Source organism: Peromyscus eremicus, chromosome 12, assembly GCF_949786415.1.
Source record: "Peromyscus eremicus chromosome 12, PerEre_H2_v1, whole genome shotgun sequence".
Taxonomy (NCBI): Eukaryota; Metazoa; Chordata; class Mammalia; order Rodentia; family Cricetidae; genus Peromyscus; species Peromyscus eremicus.
The window spans coordinates 4034127-4056047 of NC_081428.1; the positions used below are offsets into that span (position 1 = coordinate 4034127).

General features: G+C 41.7%; 2 protein-coding genes across 5 annotated transcripts in view; one reads left to right on the forward strand and one right to left on the reverse strand.

The window, feature by feature from the left end:
- Ttc3 (tetratricopeptide repeat domain 3) overlaps positions 1–15895 on the reverse strand; it is an 88607-nt gene extending 72712 nt beyond the window's left edge. For 2 of the 4 annotated variants that reach the window (XM_059277158.1, XM_059277156.1), the window contains exons 1-4: positions 2025–4477; positions 1678–1720; positions 1133–1283; positions 604–691 (exon numbers count right to left, since the gene is read on the reverse strand). In XM_059277158.1, coding sequence (XP_059133141.1) covers positions 604–691; positions 1133–1283; positions 1678–1720; positions 2025–2168 — 426 coding nt within the window. In that variant the 5' untranslated portion in view covers positions 2169–4477. Of the gene's footprint in view, positions 1–603; positions 692–1132; positions 1284–1677; positions 1721–2024; positions 4479–15817 lie in introns of those variants that run through there. The other 2 variants (XM_059277157.1, XM_059277159.1) reach the window with 2 other exon arrangements.
- Positions 15896–16105: 210 nt separating this feature from the next.
- Positions 16106–21852, forward strand: Pigp (phosphatidylinositol glycan anchor biosynthesis class P). The gene is made up of 5 exons (XM_059277160.1): positions 16106–16276; positions 16617–16724; positions 18786–18858; positions 21088–21206; positions 21566–21852. Exons 2-5 carry the CDS (start codon positions 16643–16645, stop codon positions 21694–21696), a joined length of 405 nt encoding a protein of 134 aa, XP_059133143.1. The 5' UTR covers positions 16106–16276; positions 16617–16642; the 3' UTR covers positions 21697–21852.
- The last annotated feature ends 69 nt before the right edge of the window (positions 21853–21921 follow it).

Here is a 21921-nt window from a genome sequence, read left to right on the forward strand (position 1 = left end):
AGTCATTTATAATGAGTTCCAGCTTCTATTCCTTAGCAAGATGCAATCCTGATACCCACTGGGGCGCATGGATCCAGTCTATCAGCTTTATCGTTTTCAATACTGAGCATGTCCGTGGACACAAAAATAAAGCACTGTCTTGCTAACTGCTATAAACTCGAAACGTAGGACAAACATCATGTATTTATATCCTTGTATTTGTCTGTTCATCTCTTTTCCTTTCATGTGTGTGTGGGGGAACACAGTACAGCACACAGATGTCTGATACATGAGCTTGTGTGTGGTGGTGCACACACCTACACATGCATGCATACATGCAGGCCAGAGGATGACACCAGATGCTGCTCTATCACTTCCCACCTTTGAAACAGTCTCTCCTCACTGAATCTGGAAGTAGGCTGGTGGCCAGCAAACTCCAGGGAGCCTCTTGTCTCCACCCCCTCACCACAGTGTTGAGGTTACAGGGCCACGTTTTTTACAGGGGGTTAGGATCCAAACTCAGGCCCCCCCAGTCCACACAGCAAGCACTCTTACCCACTGAACCGTCTCTGCAGCTCCTAATCATTTACAGTCTAATGAATGGGAACCACATCTACCACTTACTGCAACTTTCTTTGCCAAATCCACAATGTCTTCCATCAACTCAAGATGTTGTAATTTCTTCAAACTTATCTCGGCGGCACGAGAACGGCTTAAAGACAATTTTTTTTTAAGATTAGGATCCCAAATGTACTTATTTACTGATTGTTACATTTATATGAACTTTATATTTATAGTTCTATTTAAACTATGTGGAAAGTTCTTTTTCTTTACTCTAGGTAACAATACATCAGGTGTTCAAGAAACAAACCAGACACTGTATCTTTTCATCTTTCCTGTAACACGGTATTTATAAATAAGCTTATTAATTTTTTTTTACTCAGCTTCAAGTTTACAATCTATTCTATTCAAATAATTCATTAAACTGTAATAATTATTCATTTATATTCAAATCCCAAGTCTTTACTTTTTCTATCCAACTAAACAAAAAATTAAACAGCATTCAAGAAAGAGGCCCAGGCCTCCCATTTTCCTTGATATTCCTCATACAATGTGCTACCACAGTTCTTAAAATTATTCCATAGTAACTTACGTGGCTTCCACACAGGGATGCAATCTTGATATTATAGAACTGTGCTGATGTTGAAAAAGAAGTGGCCAGAAGATATATAGCTTAATGGTGTCACAGTAATCTTGCAGGATAGAAAGTGGCTTACTACACCATATATTGCAGATGTCATATTCTTAATTAAAATTAAAAAAGTTTAAAATTAGTATTTACAAATGAATCAATGCCATTAATAGGGAAAAAGTAAATAGGTATAAAAAGGCAAAAACTAAAGGAATAAAATAGTCAATCTATTAGATATTAAGAATATTTAAGTAATGGCTGAATTCTAGCTTAACAAAAAGATCACAGTTTCTAATCTGAGACAAGAGTCTCAGCATGTTGATCAAAGCTGGCCCTGAACTTCCAATCCCTCTGCCTCAGCCTCCTTCCCAAGTGCTGGGATTACAGGCCTGTATCACCAAATCAAACTAAAAACACATCATAAGTTGTTATGTTGCTGTGACTGAATGGCCAGACTCCCCTTTACAGTCTTCAATAAATTAGCATTAAAGTATTAACATACTCACCTAAATTTTTCTCACTTTGGGCATAATCTTTATATTGCATACCCTAAAAGAAGAAAATTCATTCTGATTTTTATCTGGTAAAATGTGAAAGTATGTATGACCTGTGGTTTCTGCACTCCTGTAGGCATTCTCATGGGGTTTGCAGAGTGTCCCTACAGCTCCTCCTCAGGAGCTTGGTTAATCTCCAGTCAAAACAACTACTTCTTACCTCCACTCTCTACTTCCCTTCCCTTCTGAAATCACCTCCTCAGAAGCATGTGTACCTTCCTGCACATACTCATATGCCACAAAAGCTCCTCTCAAGTAGAAAGCCTTTGGGACATAAAACTTTCAACAAGCCTACTTACCACTCCATTATAGTAGAGCTCAGTCACTCGGACATAATCATCAGTGGTAAAGTCAGGGGCACAGATACAGTCATCCTCATAAGGGCAACCTTCCAACAAGGTATCATCTGCCAAAGTGAAGTCTCCCTCAGGAAAATCATCCATGGTGTACAGTCCTAAGGAGACAACACACACTCAGATCAACCATCGCCTAAGGCAGCATGGGCAGCAGCAGTTTTCCCTGTGGTATATCAGAAAAATATCTGGGGCCTGTATCCTAGGGAAGTAACTCCAATCAGAACACTGAGGTCTCATCCCTAATCCACTGTTCTTTTTCTAAACAGCTTAATCGTCTTCTTTTCTACTTCTCTTTTCTTTAGGTTCACATATTCATCAGCTCTACTCTGAACTCATGATATACCTGTCTCCCTTAGGTAGAAGGGCATCTTACTCTGTATGTGCCTAGCAAACTATGCCTTTAAAAAGTGTTTGCTGAAGGTAGAAATGACATTCTCCTACTGTGTACTTCCGTACACGCTACATACCATACCCTAAAATAAACCATTCACAGCATACAAACTGCTATATTCTCAACCATCCTGACTCTACTGAGAAACCACTTCCTGTCAGCTGCTCATATGTCCCTAGTTCCTATTCATCTCTCAGTAAATCTCTTCTTGGGCAGAGGGCAAAGTTGGAGTGGTTCACTGTAACACTCTGCTCTCCATGGACGGACGCATCCAGACCTACCATCCTAAGAATCCCTGCTTGCTACTCTCTCAACTACTACAAGCACAGCCAGTGCTCCTACTTCACTTTAGCAAAAGACATTTTTAATATGTATTTCAGTGGAGGAAGAGGAAGACTAGTGTGAAGTTTTAGGCTGTTTTTCCCCTAAAGAAAGCAAAAGACATTTTTAATATGTATTTCAGTGGAGGAAGAGGAAGACTAGTGTGAAGTTTTAGGCTGTTTTTTCCCCTAAAGAAAGTTCAATAATGAGGATTTTTCAGATTAGAGCTACAGTATCACTGAAAACTCAGCATTTCATCACTTCTAGTTCTTGACAAGTAATCACACTCTCCTTTCCATCACCAACATCATCATCATACCCTCCCCTGTCTCTTCCAACTCTACTGTTATTAGGTTTATCTTTAAATAGACCATCCACACATATATTTTTTCAATCAAGCAATATGTTCAGTTTGATTTGTGAAAACCTCACAATATCAAAAGTGAAGAGCAAGCACTGTACCAAGTGCTTTATACTAAAGGCAACTTCTCACTAATCCTCACAGTCACTTTTCACAGTAGACTCACATCACCATCTCTACTGTACAAACAGGAAAACACTTCAGTACCATTAAGTAATTTGCTCAAGGCCACCAAATGAGGGAAGACTCAACCCCAGTGCTCTGGCCTCACGATCTCTTCTTTCACACACAGTAATTCACCGCAGCTACTTTTCCTTATCAAGAACACTGGCAATCAGTCTTCCCTCTTCCAAGTCCACCATACCAGCCATATTAAGGCCTATGCTGATGATGCCTTCTCAGAGTGTTACTGCCTACCTCACCAGGCTCCTCTTTCCCAGGGCCACTTCTCACACCAGTATCGACTGTCTAAGCCAGTTTTAAATCCTCACTGATCAACTCCTCTCTGACCACACCAGCAATCATTACAGCTGTCTTCTTTCCCATTGTCTCCTATTCTTCAACCTACCCAAGAAATTTTCTTCCTTTTTCTACTGAGTCCTCCATTTTCACTCACTTTTGGGTTCCTACAATTTGGTTCCATTTCTACCATTTGAAGGAAACTGCTCTATTCTGAATAAGGTCATTAATGACTAACTACAAATAAAATGGCCACCTGTAACACCTGAGAAATTTACCTGTTCTGCATGAACAACACTTCCAGAGTTTAAGGAATTTACATAATAGCTGGAAAAAATAAAGACACCACAGTACCCAAAATAAGGCACATAATATGGAATATATTAGCCTCAGAACATATACTTTTAAGTTCACATTTTTTTTACTATGAATACAGAAAGAGACAAGAACTGTCATAACCCACAGTCACCACCATGGTGTACATTACAATACAATCGGCAGACTCAAGCCACTCTGACATGATGCTAATCATTGAAGTCCAGCAGATCTCATGGTAACACACACAGCAACAACTGTACTGTGATTACAATGCTGGTGTAGGTTTCTAATGTTCCATTCTGTTTAACTAGAGAGGCAATGTGGCAAAACGGTTAACAGCGTGAACTCTGGGGCCAGACTGAGTGGACTGGAACCCTGATGCTCCCATTGCCCAGGTGTGTGATCTTGGGCAAGTTACTTAACTTTTCTGTGCTTCAGTTTATTCACACACCAAGTGTGAATAACAAATACTATCTTCCTGACTAATCGGTTAATACATGTAAAGTGCTTTCACGATACCAGGCATGTTAAGAAACACAATAAATACTAGCTGTTATTAACAAACACTGGAGATGAATTTTAAAAATCTATTTTTAGATGATTCCAGCTAAATAGTCTACCTTAATTGTTAAATCCAAAGAGCACTTTTCAGCTTGCAACTTACTTGACACTGTGGACCACTTCCTCCTTGTGAGCACTCTTCATATGGACTCCAAAGACCATCTTCTGGTTCTCCTATTCGTCTGGCTGCTCTTCCTCAGTCTCCTTCACGGGCTCTTCTTCTCCATTCCCGCCACCCAATGTCAACTCTCTTTTCTTCTCATCTCACTCTCTCTCTGAGTGACCTTATGCACCACGCCCACGGCTCAAACCAGCACTTTCTGAACTGTCATCGTTTACAAGGCGGCACCAGTTTTTGCCATTTCCATTCATTGTATGTATTTTCACTTAGTATTTCCCTTTCACAGAGTTTATGTGACCTAAACAATAATGTCTACGAGATCACAGGTTTGATATACAAGTTTTTCCACACACATTAGATTACTACTAAAACCCTTCAGATGTTTATGTACCATTTAAATTAGCTCAGGTAGTACTACTATAGGAAACACTGGATTCCAAATTTCCAAATGCTAAAGATTCCTTAATCTCTCCAGGCTGAGCCACATCTCTCAACTTCTAGAACATCCATGTCAACTGCGACTAGATCGTAACCAAAATGTCTCATAAGCCCCTCAGATTCAGGAAGTTCAAAGACAAACTTGTTTTTCCTCAAAAGAAAAAAAGACTCAAAAGGAGCCAAGTTCTTTCCTCTTTCTATATACTATTTATCAATTAACTGCTCTAAATGCCAAATAGTTATCCAAACCAAAAGTGTGGAGGAAACCAAAAATGCATGTAATATTGACTGCCAACATTTCAACACAACTTAATTACACCACTACTTCTCTAAAAACAAAAACAAACAAAAACCACCTGAATGAACCACATACGTCCTTTGTGCCCAATGCCAATGCCTTGGTCAGACCTTCATCTCTTCTCTGAACTAAGAAGACAACAAGCCATCTCCTAAGTGGTGGCTTGCTTTCACCTCAGCATCCCGTGAAGCTGAACCTGTCACCTCACTGGTAGGTCCACTCAACAGCCTCTCCTTAGCATCAAAGAGCACTCTTTCCCTACAATATACAGGACGAGACCTGCTATAACCCCGCTCCTGCTTCTACCTCGTCACGCAATGACACATGGCCTACACTCAGTCACACTTGGCTGCTGTTCAGTCCTTAGCAACTTTATTCTGCAACCACAGTAATGCCCACTAGTTCCACTCAGTTCAGGAAGTATTTCCTGGTCCCCCCAAGTTCACCTTTGCTCTGTAAGCTTAGAGCAACCATGCCCACATCACTGGAAGCAGTTTTCCTATTACTTGATCATCATAGGCTTATTTATCTGTTACATCACTACGGGTCTAGAGGATAAATTGTAACAAACTCAACACATTATAGAGTTATTTAATATTTTCCTTTAGAATGTCTTAACCTATGGCTTAATTTTAAACTTGTTTTAATATAAATTTTTTTCTAATACAAACTAAAACTAGCATAGTTAAATACTAAAATAAAGGAATTTATTAGATACTAAAGAACTCTACCAATGGGGAGAAAAAGTGGTTTTATTTTGAGACAGAATCTCACTATTGCAGCCCTACCTAGCTTGGAACTCATCATGTAGACCAGACCAAGATGCCCTTGAACTCACAGAGATCCACCTATCTCTGCCTCCCAAAGTCTGGGGTTAATGCTGTGTGACCTGAGGTCTGGCAGATCATTGATTTAATGATTGATGATGATGATGTTTTGTCTATTCATAGATAGAGGAAAACATTTAAAGCTACCCTCTCCCCCCAAAAGAAACAAAACCTCAAGTTAGAAACTAAACTGACACCTAAAAGCTAGAGGCAGTGGTACCAAAAGATATAATGGATCCGGAAAGGAAACCCTGGACCAGGAGCCCAGTGTGTAACTTGAAAATGGGTCCAGTTAATCTCCCTGACTCCCAGCCAAAACTTATACAATGCTTTCAGAAATAAAGTACTCCCAAGTTAGACTCAAAATTCTCAAAGATGAATCAAATTGTTCATAAACCAATCATCATCAAACAAGGATGAGCAATCCATCATGAGAGACAACAGAAAAAAAGAAGCAATAATGTTAGAAACCCCCCACCAAATTTTCAGACAAGAGATGGCCAAATCCAGTATACAGAACAGCTACAAATTTAAAAATGAACACACAACATGAGACTAAAAGAATGACTAAATATGACTGAAAAGGAAATCACATAGAACTTTTAAAAATAAAATAAGCTACTGGGTGGTGGTGGCGGTGGTGGTGGTGCACGCCTTTAATCCCAGCACTCGGGAGGCAGAGCCAAGCGGATCTCTATGAGTTCGAGGTCAGCCTGGACTACAGAGTGAGTTCCAGAAAAGGCACCAAAGCTACACAGAGAAACCTGTCTCAAAAAACCAAGGAAAGAAATAAATAAATAAATAAATAAATAAAAATAAAATAAGCCAGGAATGATGGTCATGCCTGTAATCTCAGCAACTCGGGAGGGAGAGGTAGGAGAATCCAAGTCCAAGGTTAACCAGAGCTACACCACAGGACCTTGTCTCAACAAACACAATATAGACAGATGACTGGTAAGTAGGTAGCTAGGTGCCAAAAGCGAATATATATATATATATGTAAATATTTAAAAGTTAAATTAAAATAAATTAAAAAGACTAGCAGTTAAAAGGAAAACTTGTTAATCAGAAGATAAACTCATTAAAACTATCTAGCACCTACGAGAAATGAAAAGAGGAAAAGTGACCCCGAAAAAAATTAATACACATATGTCCTGTTAAAACTTCAGAAGAACAGATAAAAATCAGACATTATTTAAATAATATAGGACTTTGAATCTCACAATCTTCTAGATCTAATGAAAGGCAAAATTCAGAATTAAGACAGACCATGTATCAAAACTGTTTATTTAAAAAGTAAGAGATAGAAAGACTGACGGCTCAGTGGTTAAGAGCACTTTCTTGCTTTTCCAGAGGACCAGAGTTCAGTTCCCAGCATCCACATCACCTGAATGGAATGCCAGCACCAAAGCACTGAATGCCCTGTTCCAGCTTCCAAGGCACCTGTAAACATATGTGGCATATATTCACCACACAAGCACATACATGTAAAAAAAAAAAAAATCAAATAACTATTTTTTTTAAGTGATGGCTAGGACTGGAGAGATGGCTCAGTGGTTAAGAATACTTTCTTGTTCTTCCAGAGGTCCTGAGTTCAATTCCCAGCAACCACAGGGTGGCTCACAGCCATCTATAATAAGATCTGGTGCCCTCTTCTGGTGTGCAAGCATACATGCAGGCACAACACTGTATACATAATAAATAAATAAATCTTAAAAAAAAAAAAAAAATGATGGCTAATCCTGGATGTAAACATGACTAAATCTGGATTAACTAAAATCCAAGCATCTGGGTAGCCTGTGAGGGATTTTCTTGATTTGAATCATCTGAGGTGGGAAGACCCATCCTAAATCTAGACCACACCTTCTGATGGGAGCCACATAAAAGGAAAATAAAGGCCTTTGCTTGGCCTGCTGGCCCCGACTCGAGCTGGCAAGTTCACCTCTCCTCTTGCTAAGGCACTCCTTTGCTGGTATTAAAACTTACACCAGCCGGGCGGTGGTGGCGCACGCCTTTGATCCCAGCACTCGGGAGGCAGAGCCAGGCGGATCTCTGTGAGTTCGAGGCCAGCCTGGTCTACAGAGCGAGATCCAGGAAAGGCGCAAAGCTACACAGAGAAACCCTGTCTTGAAAAACCAAAAACTAAAATAAAATAAAAAATAAAAATAAACTTAGGAGTAAAATGACACTCCTAAAGATAGACAATCAAATGCAGCTAAAGTAAAATAATATTTTCTTCAAAAAAGTATAAATAAAACTGGCAATAGAATGCACATCTTTGTTATACTAACAGATAAGAGATGTAAGAGCCTTGAACTGCATAAAAATGACTTCTCTAATTCAAGGGTAAAATAAAAATGATTTTAGATTAAAAAAAATGAGTAGACCACCAATCAAGAGATTTGAACTCTATAGGAGTTTCTAAACCTAACAACCAAAAGATATCTTGTCTGATAGGCTAAAAAAGAAAAACCCAAGAATATATTCTCTATAAGAAGCACCTAAACTATAAAGAATCTAAAATAAAGTAAAAGAAAAAGAATATCCTGGGTAATTTCTACCAAAAGAGAGACTTTAAAGACAATTTAAGGTTGGACAACGATAGGGTACAGGTCCAACACACTAAGAAACCAAGCTTGCATGCATCTAATAAAGGAGTCTCAGCATCCACAACAGGAAAACTGTTGGGACCATTAACAAGTCCTGGATTAATAATATTCTTCGTCTCCTAACTACTATCCAGTAACTGCAGCCAAGTATCAGCTTGGTCAAACGAGCAGGTAAAGACAACCCTGGTCAGCTTGACTCTAGTTTGGCACACTAAAGAGACATGAGAAGTCTTGGGTAAGTAGGATGAACAAAAACTAATAAAGACTAAACAATCCAATTTCTAATCTTTATATCTAACAGATTATAACAATTACAGAATGCAGACTTCACACATGCACATAAAACATTAAAATTATTCATAAACAATTATTAAATGCTACATTACCAAGACCATAAAACATGAGTAAGAACTGTTTTCAGAAAGGTAAATTACAGACCACATTCTGACAATATAGTTAAGAAATCAAAACAATGAAAAAAATCAGCATATTTAACAACAATGAAATAAAAGCCAAAGATAAATTACTCCTTTGCCAAAATTAATAAGGTAGATAAACTTTTGGCAAGACTAATCAAAAAAAAAAAAAAAAAAAGGAGCCAGTTATGGTGACTCAGGCCTGTAATCTCAGAACCCAGGAAGCTGAGGCAGTAGGATTACCCTGTGTTTGAAGCTAGCCTGGACTATCTAAGTACCAGGACAGCACAGGATACAAAATAAGCCCCAGTGTCATCAAAACAAAAGAAAAAGAGAAGGGGAGAGAGAGGCAGTATAGATAATATTCAAAATGAGAAGAGAGATAAAGGCAGGACATGCAAAGCAAAAATCTTTAAGTGATTAAAATGCCATGAATTTGACACTAATGAACTTCAAATTTTTGATGGATAAACAAATTTTTGAAACTACCAAAAGGGAACTGAAAGAAATAGAAAACATGAACAATCCCACTGCAGTTTAGCTGCTGCTAAATGTGCACACACAAGAAGGATATACTTCAGTCATTGTGTAAGTAAATTCCATCAAATTTTTAAGAAACTGATGGCTCCAATCCAAACTAACTACTCAGTACCTCACTTGGGAGGTTGCTGTGACCTTAATATCAAAATCAGTCAGTCAAAAAAGGAAAATGAGAGGCCAAGTGTGGGGGTACACACCTTTGCTCCCAGCACTCAAGAAGCAGAGGCACGCAGCTCTGTGAGTTTGAGTCCAGCCTGAACTATATCAAGAGGTCTAGACCAGCCAGGGCTAGATAGTGAGACCCTGTCTCAAAAATGGGGGGGGGGGGGGATCTGTTTATAGAACGGTGCAAAATACTAAATAAAACATTATCAAACAGCCCAGCAGTACATTAAAAAGAAAACCTTAAGGCCAATTTGGATCTATTTCCAGAAAGAATTAAAAAAAAAAAATTAATTAAAGTCCATTATTTGCGGCTGGGCGGCGGTGGCGCATGCCTTTAATCCCAGCACTTAGGAGGCAGAGCCAAGTGGGTCTCTGTGAGTTCAGGCCAGCCTGGTCTACAGAGCAAGATCCAGGACAGGCACCAAAATTACACAGAGAAACCCTGTCTTGAAAAACCTAAAAAAAAAGTCCATTATTTGGAGGCCTGAGAAGGCTCAGGGGTGCTGCTCTTGCTGAGGACATGGGTTCACTTCCCAGCACCCACATGGTGGCTCATAACTGCCTGTAACTCCTGTTTCAGGGGATCTAACACCCTCTTCTGGCCTCTGTGGGCACCAGGCATGGAAGTGGTACACAAGATATATATGCAAGCAAAACAACCATACATATAAAATAAAAATATTAAAAAAAACATAATTTGTAATCAGTTTCACTTAATGGCTTGGAGAAAGGTTGAAACAAAATCTCAACAAATACAGAAAAGCATGTAAAAAATGGCAGTCTTTCCTAACATGACATAGTTATCTACAAAACCTCCCAACAAATGCTACAATTCCTTTGAAATTGGGAATGAGACCTGTATGTGCACTATAATCAATTCTAATGAACACTCATAACCACTTCCACTGAACACAATTTTGAAAGTATGCCAGAACACACACACACACACACACACACACACACATGCTTGCACACATGAACAGGAAAATAATTGGAAAGGGGAAAAAAAATAAACATCACCACTGCAAATGACAGAAAATCCAATGAAATTCCAAAATATGAGAAATAAAAAACAAAGCAGATAGTCAAAAACCAGTATTTTAAAATATGCTGTAAATTTTTATTTACTGATTATTGTCAGTAAATCTTGACGAGGGGTGGGGGTGGGGGGATTATTATTTATAACAGCAACCAATTTCAATTCTTCACAGAACTGATTGGATTGCTTTCAATTAAGCCCCAGAGGGCTTTTCACGACTGATTCTTAAAGGTCAAAGGTCCAAGAACAGGTAAGACTCAAGACTTTCCTATACATGAAGATGACTAAGGGGCTAAGAATGTAGCTCAATGGTACAGTGCCTGACAAGGTTCAATTTATTAAATGACCCAAGACCATTTAACAAATATTAGAAATGGGTTTTGTTTTTTTGTTTGTTTGTTTGTTTGTTTTTAGCCAGTTGTGATGCTGAATGCCTGTATCTCAGCACTCGGTGAGTTCAAGGCCAGCCTGGCCAAAACACAGAAACAGATTTCAGGTAAAGCTACAGTGACAATAACTAAGAGAGTGTGGACAGAAATACTGATAAGGGTTAGGTGACATGAAACACAGAAGACTAGCCCCGAAACAGATCGATACACAGGAACTCAGCAGGCAGGCAAGGGGTGCGACTCTGCAGAAGCAGACTCAGTACACAGAACAGAGGGGATGAGCACATGAGATGAAATGAATGCATATCACTAACTCGACCTCATTCACAAATGAGTTTAAGTAAGAAAGGCATCATTTTAAAAACGTCTAGGGCTGGAGAGATAGCTCAGAGGTTAAGAGCATTGACTACTCTTCCAGAGGTCCTGAGTTCAATTCCCAGCAACCACATAATGGCTCGCAACCATCTGTAATGAGATCTGATGCCCTTTTCTGGCATGACATGCAGACAGAACACTGTATACATAATAAATGAATAAATAAAATAAACCTTTTAAAAAAAAGTCTAAAAAGAAACACAGAGCAAAGGACATTTCCAATTAGATTACATTAAAACTAAGAATTGGGATCTAGGATGTAGTTTAGTGGTAGAAAATTTTTGTCAAATGCATGAGGACCTGAGTTTTTTCAATGTACATTAAAAAAAAAAAAAGCTACTATTCATCAGCTTTAAAAGACAATTCAATATTTTTTAAAAGTGGGTAAAAAAAAAAAAGGCTGGGCTACCAAGTGAGTTCCAGGAAAGGCGCAAAGCTACACAGAGAAACCCTGTCTCGAAAAACCAAAAAAAAAAAAAGTGGGTAAAAAAGCATGGCCATGTTTTTCACACAAGGGAAATACATGATGCATAAATATATGAAAAGATTCTCAATCTCATTAATAAATGCAAATTTAAATCACAATGATGCACCATAACAAACTACTGCCAAATACAAGAAATCTAAGGTAAGTGTTGGATAGGTTGCAGGTTAACTGTAACTCTCATATAATGCTGACCAAAGTATGTAAGTTGACAAAACTATGAGCTAAAACACAAGTTGGTACAACCACTTCAAAACTGATCTGAAATCACTTCCTGAAGTTGAACATTTGTAATCCTTAAGGACCAGCAATTCCGCCCTAGCAAACAGCTTCTGATGCTGTGTACTCCACCCTATTTTTTGTTCACAAAGCACCAAAAATGCTTTTTAAAATTACGTACTTTCCACATGCTGCTAGGATGTCTAAAGAAGTTCAGCACTGAGTTTAATTGCAAAGGATAAATTTCTAGAGTATCGTAAGGACATTTTAAAGTCAAACTATGATTCTTCTAAACGTGTAACTGGGCCAGCAAGATGACTCAGTGGTTAGGGGCACGTGCCACCAACCCTAACAACCAGAGTTCAATCCCTCAGATGCACATGGTGGAAGGAGAGGACTTCACGCTGTCCTCATGCATGTACCACAGCAGACTCCACACAAGAAAAACAGGTGTCGAAATGTTTTAGGTATTATAGCTACTTTTACCATACAGTTGAGTTGAATAAAAGTAATTATACACACTGATATTAACAGAAAAAAACCAATGATACTGATGTCCTGAATAAGTGGATAGAAGATGTGCTGGGATTAAAAGAGGTTTTTCCACATTGTATATTAACATTTTAAATTATTTTTGCTTTCCTACTTGGAGCTGTACCACAGTTCTTCCAAGTGGGTGTGCTGTTTACTTTTCTTATGGAAAACAGAATAACCAAAATGCTCACCAACAGGAAAATGCATAAACTGCATTCTATTCACCCAGTAATACACAAGCAGTGAAGAATTAATGACTTACATCTGCACTGAGTACTAGTAACTTAGAAATATAGCATTGAGTGAAAGCAAGTTTCAGAAGACCACACCCATAATGTTTCTTACTCAAACATAAAAACCATACATACAATTCAGTGTTGAACGATACACAAAAATCTGATTAAAGTGTTTAAAATACAAGAATAACATGAATTCAGGATAATGACCTCTGAAAAGTGAGCACATCCAATACTGGTCAGGCTGACTCTTGGACCCACTGGTAGATTTTTAAGTGTTCAATGGTTTCAATCCACAGCCTGCAAACATGTTACATGTATTCTGAATACACCAACTACTACATCAAGGAGGAAAGAATTTAAAGAAAAAAACATCATATCTTTAAAACGCTTTTAATTAAATCAGTTCACTTGCTACTAGAGGTACATATAACATCCCATGAAATTCTATCTTTACATCAACCATAGCAACATTAGATAACATAACAAATGTTTGTTGGAATTAATACTATGAAGACCAAATTCAATAAAGACCGAACCAATTAGCTGTGAGAGATCAACCCATTTGCTGTCACATGGCTAGACAGAGGACAGGCTGTAAGCAAATTTAGCAGGAAGCTAAAGTCATAAAGAAGATGGTCAGTAAAGAAAAGAAAAAACTGTAGTTTGTTAGCAAGCATGTGAGGAGATGAATGTTCTCAATATCAATGATTGTAAAAGCTGGTACAACCATCTTGAGAGCGTCTCTATCATATCTGGTTAAATGGAAGACACATATGTTCTACCACCCAGCAAAACTATGACTAAGTGTACTTCCTAGAGAAACTCCAAAGGTGTTCATAACAAACAGGTACAACTGTAGTCATTGCAGGACTGTTTTAAAGAGTAAAGACTGTAAACAATTCCAAAATCCATCGAGAACAGACTATAAAATAAATTATGGTATATTCATACAATGCAGTGCTACACCAACAATTATAATAATTCAAAGAAAGTACAATTGTTCGATTTATTCATATATATCTCTCAAAATGTAATGCTGAGTGATAAAGCAAGTTGCAAAAACACAATTTTTATCCCTTTACTTTAAAAACCAATACTATGTATTGTTTATATTCACCATTACCGAATTATAAATTGTGCATGGAAATGACACACAGAAACCTCAACACAGTGGCTATCTCCAGGTAAGGAGGGGAGAACTCTCAGCACCTCCAAAATTTTTCAAGTGTTTTGGATTTTTTGGTGTTTTTTTTTTTTTTTGGTTTTTTTGTTGTTTTTGTTTTTTTGTGGAGGATTTGAAGTAAATTTGGCAAATAATAATGATAATAATAATAAAGAAAATGTCTGGCTTGGTTAGATCTGCCTATGTTTAATCTTTGAAGTATTCCGGAAAATTAGGCAACAGTAAGGAAATTGAGCAGGAGAGAAACAGGCAGAAACCGCAGCCCTTCAGCGCAAAGCACAAACCCTTGACAAGCACCGTAGTACCAATTCAGTCCCTAAAGGGTTTTTTTTCCTTTCTTTCTCCGTGTATCGTTGTAACAAACCCGTTTTCCTTCCAATAAAACACAATTTTTTTGAAATAAGTGTTCTAACTAGAGCTGTGGCTGTGAGAAAACCGCACGAGAGAGAGCAGTAAAAACCTGTACGATTTCAGCCCTGGTTCCCTTGCCAGAATCCAGAGATTTATATGGCTGCCATAAAACACCCTACAATAACCACTCAGTGTTTGCAAGACCGCCTGGTGAAAAGACATAAGCGTACACTTGAGAGAGGACTGGCCAACTGAAGGACGTTTAGAAGCTAGAAGCTTCTGCAAAAGCAACCGTGCACGGGCGCCAGGCCACACTCGGCTTCATTTGGGTCCTTTGTCCCCCTAGTCTGCCCCTTCCCCGCCAAGCCACGGAGGCACAGGCTTTAGTGACGTCGCCACCCCTGCGCCGCAGCAGCAGCAGCAGCCCCTGCAGCAGTCTGGAGAGCAAAGGATGCTCCTCCAAGGCTCCTGGAGGTGGGGGGCAGCACTGCGTCCCTCCCTGATCCTCCCCAATATCAGGGCGTGAGAACGCAGGGAAACAGCGCGCACGCACACAGACCAGGGGGCCGCGCGCCCGCGCGCTGCAGAGCCCTCGCGAGCCAAACCCCGCGCGCGCCGCAGGACCCCTGCGCAGCGCACCTTTGGGGACACGCGAGGACGCACCCGCGCGCCCGCCCCTGCAGGCTGCCGCAGTGGCGGGCGCGCGCCGGGGGGCGGGGGGCGCGCACAGCACAGGGGAGGTAGTGACAAAGGTTGGGGGGGGACCCTATCCAACAGAGACGAGGACGCCCACGCCATCGCAGGGGAGGGCGAGCCCAGGAACAAAGCCGGGCCAGCCGGGGACACAGAGGCGCGTCCCCGCGCGCCCAGGACGCGGCGGCCGGCGGCCCGGCAGGGATGTCATCCCCTCGCGTTAGGGGATGCGCACACCCAAAGCCCACTCCTACCGTGACGGGACACCCGAGGGTCCCCCCACCCCACCCCCGGACAAAGGGGACACACCCACTGGGGGGCAAGGGCGGCCACACCCCCTCCGCGCGCGGGCGCCCGCCTGCCCGCCTCGGCGGGACGCGCGGCGGCGCGCGGACCCACACTCACCACACACCCACGCGGGGAGGTGTGGAGCGCCCCGATGCCCCGGCATCTCGGCTGCGGCGGGACCACGCAGACACTTCCGGGAGCCCCGCCGCGCGCTGGAGCTGCACTCACCCGGGCCCGCAGCCCGCGAGCCCCGGACGCGGGCCGCCGCCGCCGCCGCCGCAGCCTCCGGCCCCTCCACGTCAACTAGACCCGCAGAGCCAGCGAGCGAGCGAGCGGCCAGCCGCTCCGGAGGCTGGCGGGTCACGTGGGCCGGCGGGGAGGGGGGCCGCGCATGCGCAGTCGCCGCCCCGCCCCCTCGGCTCGGCGGGGGCGGGTGGTGAGTTTGCGCTAGCCCCCGCGCTGTGCGCCTGCGCCAACCGGAGGGGCGCCTCCGAGCCCCCGCTTTTTCCTCGGGATTTTTTATTTATTTTTTGCTCCCACTGCGGCAGTCTGGTCGGCGCCTGCGCGAAGGACCGAGTGCGGAGGGGCTGGTGCGGGGGGGAAGGGTGGGCGTGGGTGGGTGATCGAAGGAGCCAAGGTCGAGGGCCTCGTTTCTTTCCGGGGACCGAGCCCCTCATGATTCCGGCCCCGGTCCGGCCCGGGCCTGGTCCTCGCCTCGGGCTGTCCCGAGTCGGCGCAGTTTCCCCGCCGCGCGCGCTCCCGCCGCCCCGTGCAGGGGCGCGCGTGCACGCGGAGGGGCCGGGGTTGGGGGCGCGCGGGCATCCGCAGTGTGTCCGCGTCCCTGCGAGGAGGTTATGTAAGGGACCGGTGGGGAAGGGAGGGGATGTCTGACGACGACTGTGCTCCTTCTCCGCAGATGGTCTCAGGCCACAGGGAAGGAAGATGGTGGAAAATTCCCCGTCGCCATTGCCCGAAAGAGCGATTTATGGCTTTGTTCTTTTCTTAAGCTCCCAGTTTGGCTTCAGTAAGTACTGGAGTGACGGATGGCCAGGGCATCTCCTAGTCCTCGAGGACCAGGAAGAATGCGCGTGTGTTCTTAGACTGTGCACACGTGAGCTGCTGATTCCTTCCACCTCTGCCTCTTCTTAAGGAGCCCTGGGAGGAATCTGCTGTTTGCCCAGTGTTTATGTATCCAGTACTAGGTTTAGTCTCCGATTTTTATCCAGCACCAGGCTAGACACTAAAGTGAGTAAAACCTGGCCCCTGCCCTTGAGGTCACGGTCTTGTGGAGAAGTATAGCAAACCTACAGTAATGCAGCATGATGAATTCTCTGGGAGAGCAGTGGGAGACTGAGAAGTCAGGTCAGCTTCCTCCGGGTCACCCCCTGACAATTTTATCAGAGAAGAATAAGGTGATGGGGCATGGCCATGGGAGAGTCCCTGAATGAGGCCTAGGAAGGTTTGGGTGTGAGGGGTTTATAGTTCTAGGGCAGCATGCTGGAGCTGAAGAGTGTGGCTAGAGAAGTCAGGTGTAAAAATGTACACTTTACCATGCTGCATCTACTCTGATCCCCGTAATGGCCCATTTTATAGATGAGAACATGGAGGCTGGCTTAAAAAACTAACGTGACCAACTCACACGGGGAGGACCAAAGTCCCTCCGCAAAATGTTGGGAAAGTATGAGGCAACCAAATGGAAGAAAATTAAATGCCCACAATACAACGTTCTGAAATCTTAACTGAAAAGTTTTAGCTCGGCTGTACAGCCTGGTCAGTGGAATAAGTCAGTGGGATGAAGAAGTTACAACCGAGTTCAAATCCTGGCTTTTTCATGGATTCCTTGTGTGGCCTAAGAGTGTTTGACTTACTCAGGTTATTGATAATGTTCATTGTTGATGTTTTGCATGAGGTGATCCTGAGAAGTAGGCACTGTATTGGTGTCCTCAATTTGAAGATGAGAATACTGGGCTTAAGTAACTTGCTCAAAGCCACAAAGCTAATAAACAGTAGGACTGGAATTAGAACACAGGCATACTGGTGGACTTTACTGCCTTTATTGACTCTCGTATTAACTCGGGTATTTTATGTAAAGTACTTAATGCAAAGAAACAATGTTTAATAGGTGTTAGCTACTATTTTGTAAATACCTATTCAAAGAGTATTTGAAGGATTAGAAACTATACAAACCAGTTAAATGAGTGTCAAAAAATTAATTCAAGAATTTATTAAGCACTTACTGTGTTCCAGGCAGTGTTACAAGCCAGGGAAGCAAAACAGCCAAGCCTTGTCTGCTTTCATTGAGTTTTCATCCATGGTTGGAGAGTCTGGATAAGGAGCATAAGAAGGTCCTTCTGTACTGTATGCTGTCTTTTAGTGCCCAGTCATTAACACTTACCACAGTGTAGGGAAAAGATCAGTTTAACCATCCTTGTTCAGCACCAATGCATAAGGAAAGCAGAAGAATCTCTTCAGGATTCATTGTATTCCACAGTCTTGACATACTAAGCTCTGTAATGTTTTATTCTTAAGGAAAAAATGACCCATCATCACTGATGTAGTTTGAAACTTGTCTTTACCACAACCCTTGTATAAAATTTACACACGTATCTCAGGACTGTTTGAGGGTTAAATGCAGAGAAGTTCAGAGCCTGCGTATTGTCACTACACAGAGACAGCCAAAAAGGAGGCCATAGACTCAGTATTAAGGAAAGGAAGATCATATGTAGACAGTCAGAACCAGAGGGGACAAGTTCCCCTTTAAGCAACTAAATGAAATGACATCTGACCTGTGGAGAAGTATTGAATGTATAGCATGTAGAAGCAACTCACTAGATGCTGTAAAAATAGCAGTTGCTAAGAAGCAATGTGTCCTTTGACTGTTTAATACAGTGTGAGAACTAAGACTAAAAACTTATTAATATGGTAATTATGGTAAGTATTACAAGAATGGTACAAACAAGAAGCTAAAGATGCTGAAATCTGAGAGTCGAGCATGCCTCGGGAGGATTCTTGTTGTATCTGAACCATATAAACTGGATTATGCCTTACTAACTTTTCTCTCTTCCCTACCCTCTTTATCCTGCAGTACTTTATATTGTATGGGCTTTCATTCCTGAATCTTGGTTAAACTCCCTAGGCTTGACTTACTGGCCTCAGAAGTAAGTTTAATATTTCTTTAATAAGGGTAAAACTGTACCATTTTGAAGGATCATAGTCTTCTCTAAAACACACCTTAAATCATTATTGTTTTAAAATCCATAAGTAATTGTGTTGAAATTGAAAATTGTGTTTTATTTTTGTGTCGGGGAGGTGTAGTGGAGTGGGAGGGTGTTCTCATGTGTTTGGCCACATTTGTGTGTGAAGGTGAACATGTTTGCATGTGCGTGTAATGGTCCCAAGTTGATGTGGGAGTCTCCCTTGATCCTTCTCCACCTTAATCGTGGGGGCAAGGTCTCTCACTTGAACCCAGAGTGAAACAGTATAGTCTTGCTAGCCAGCTTGCTCCAGGATCCCGTGTCTGCCTTCAACTGCTAGAATTGCCACCACACATACCCGGCAGGTGCCTGCGCTCCGGGGATCCAGACTCTGGTCCTCACACTGGAGCGGCAAGTGCTTTAACTAGTGAGCCATACCCCAGCAGAAACTGAAAGTTTCTTTAAGGTTATTAATATATCACTAATTAAAGATGGTGGTGAAAACACATTTGTCTCCATTTCCTCCATAAAATCTTTCTAAAGTTATACTGTTGCTGAAAAATCTTTTAAAGGTGTAAGCATACAGAGATAAAATAGAATAGCAGACAAAAGATACTAACAAAACTTTGGGATGGTCTTTGAGATAGAAGAGGAGAGACATCAAGAGTATTTGTGCCCTGGAATTCCAAAATGGCCTCAGATCTTGGAAACATCAACCTCTCTTGGTAATGGTAATTGTGCGTTGGACAGGAAATGTGTTTAAAGAGCTGACCTGCTGACTCCCCTTCCTTACCTTAAGCCTGGAGGTCGCCCCTGCCCTCCCCTGCAGAGAATAGTTCAATCCTATGGAAAGTGTGGTGGAGAGTCTGTAGTCTGGAGGTCACCGGGATTACCTGTAAAAAGGAAGCACAGGGGCCTGTAATAAGCGAACATCTGCGTGGCTAAATAACCAGGGCCGGTCCCTCCCTTAGCACCTTCCCTTAGCTTCAAGTTCTATACCGCCCTCTCCCAGAGAAAGATGGGAGGTGCCTTGCTGAGAGAGCTGACCAGGGTAAAAGACCTTTCTGCCATCTCTGCCCATGTGCACACCTTATTTCCTGTCAACTTCTTATCACTTGGATCTTAAATATGGACTGTCATAAATCCCAGACATTAGGAGAAAGTCTGTCCTCAAATGCAAAAGAAAGAGACTCAAAGGAAATGGAGCTAATGTCAGCTACAGAAGGAAAAAAAGTTTAATCATCAAGGATGAGAAAGGCTCCTGAGCAGCATGCTGTCCAAGGAAATGTTTTTTTTTAATTACCAATTGAAAAGTTATAAGCATGCTAAAACTAAAATGCTACCTAGAAAGTCAATTGTTACATGGTAGAAGAGAAAGCAGAGATGGAAAACAGGAAGTGTAATGTATAAACACTATTAGAAGTTCTAGGAAGGGAAAAATAGGGAGGAGATTTTTAATAGTAAGTAAAACCTGGCAAGATAGAGCACTTAGCTTAACTATATTGAGAGGGAAATTGAGAAGCATTAAGAATTTGAGTCTGAAGTATTGAAAGATACTAGGAAAACAGACAGAAACCTGGAATTCCAGAAGAAAACAGATACACTGAGATTCTCAGTTGCAGATGCTGTTTATATAGTCAGTTGTTTTTAAGTGCTGACATAATAAAAGTGTAGTGTAACTATAGATCGTATGTGGGAGAAGGAAAGGCCTCGTTTTCATATCAGAACATCTAGAGAAAATGTCTGAAGCTGATGAAATCAAGAAATAATCGTGCGGGCATGTTATATGGAAATAAGTACCAGAAGACACAGCTCAGATGTTGAAAGGGCTTGCTTGGGTGGACTCCAGGGTTGGGATGGCTTGGCTGAGACAGGTGAATGCAGCCTAAACCCTTGTAGGATTATCATGTACATCTGCTGCTTTAGTAAAAATCTAAATTTTTAAAGTATGTTTTGTGGGCTGGGTGATGGTGGCTCACGCCTTCAATCCCAGCACTAGGGAGGCAGAGGCAGGTGGATCTCTGTGAGTTCGAGGCCAGCCTGGTCTACAGAGCGAGTTCCAGGACAGCCAGAGCTGTTACACAGAGAAACCCTGTCTTGAAAAAGACAAACAAAAAGCATGTGTTGTGAGTGCCTCTTGGGAATTACGACCTCTTAACATGTGTTAACCTGCATTAATGTTCGCTCCTGCAGATACTGGGCTGTTGCGTTGCCTGTCTACCTTCTTATTGCTGTTGTCATTGGTTATGTACTCTTGTTTGGAATTAACATGATGAGTACCTCTCCACTCGACTCCATTCATACGCTCACAGGTAAGTTTATACATAAATCAAATTAGGGAGGGATAGAGGAGTGAGATGTTAATACTTTTGTCAGAAAAGCAGTCAATAGGCTGCAGAAACACATTGAGACAAAGGAATCTGTCATATTAAGCATGGCGTGGTGGTTAATCTTGATTGCCAACTTGATGGGACTTAGAATCCCCATGGAAACAAATATCTGAGCAGCCTGCATTTGTTAGGGATTTTGTTACAGCGTGAGATGAGTAACTCCTGGTGCGTGGTGTTCATCATTGCCTCCTGTCAGCCTGCTGGGCAGTGCGAGCGGTCTTAACCAGCCACAGAAATTACAGAAGGAAAATGCTTGGCTCAGCGGAGCTTTTCTTTTGCAGATAACTATGCTAAAAATCAACAGTGGAAGAACTACCAAGAAGATGCCATCCCAGCATTAAGAGATGTTCCCATCAGTGAAGTAAACAAGATGTTCTTCCTTGGAGCTCGAGAACTTAACACCCAGAACTGAGCTGTGTGTAAATATCCTAACACCAAGCATGTACAAGTTTGGGGTGAATAACTTTGAAAATAATTATATTGGCTTTCCTTTTAATACCCAATATTGACATGTAAAAACATGAAAGTTGATTTCTTAGATTGAGTTCAAGTAAAATTGTAAATATTTTCAGTTGTGTTTTTAATTGACAGACTACAATACCACATTGTACTATAATCAACTTTGTGTCTGTCTGTA

Bases quoted from the DNA above. Each gene is read 5' to 3' on its own strand.
- Pigp (XM_059277160.1), top strand. From the start codon at position 16,643: ATGGTGGAAAATTCCCCGTCGCCATTGCCCGAAAGAGCGATTTATGGC. The intron at 16,725-18,785 runs GTAAGTACTGGA...TTTATCCTGCAG, and splicing joins AAGCTCCCAGTTTGGCTTCA to TACTTTATATTGTATGGGCT. The intron at 18,859-21,087 runs GTAAGTTTAATA...TCGCTCCTGCAG, and splicing joins TTGACTTACTGGCCTCAGAA to ATACTGGGCTGTTGCGTTGC.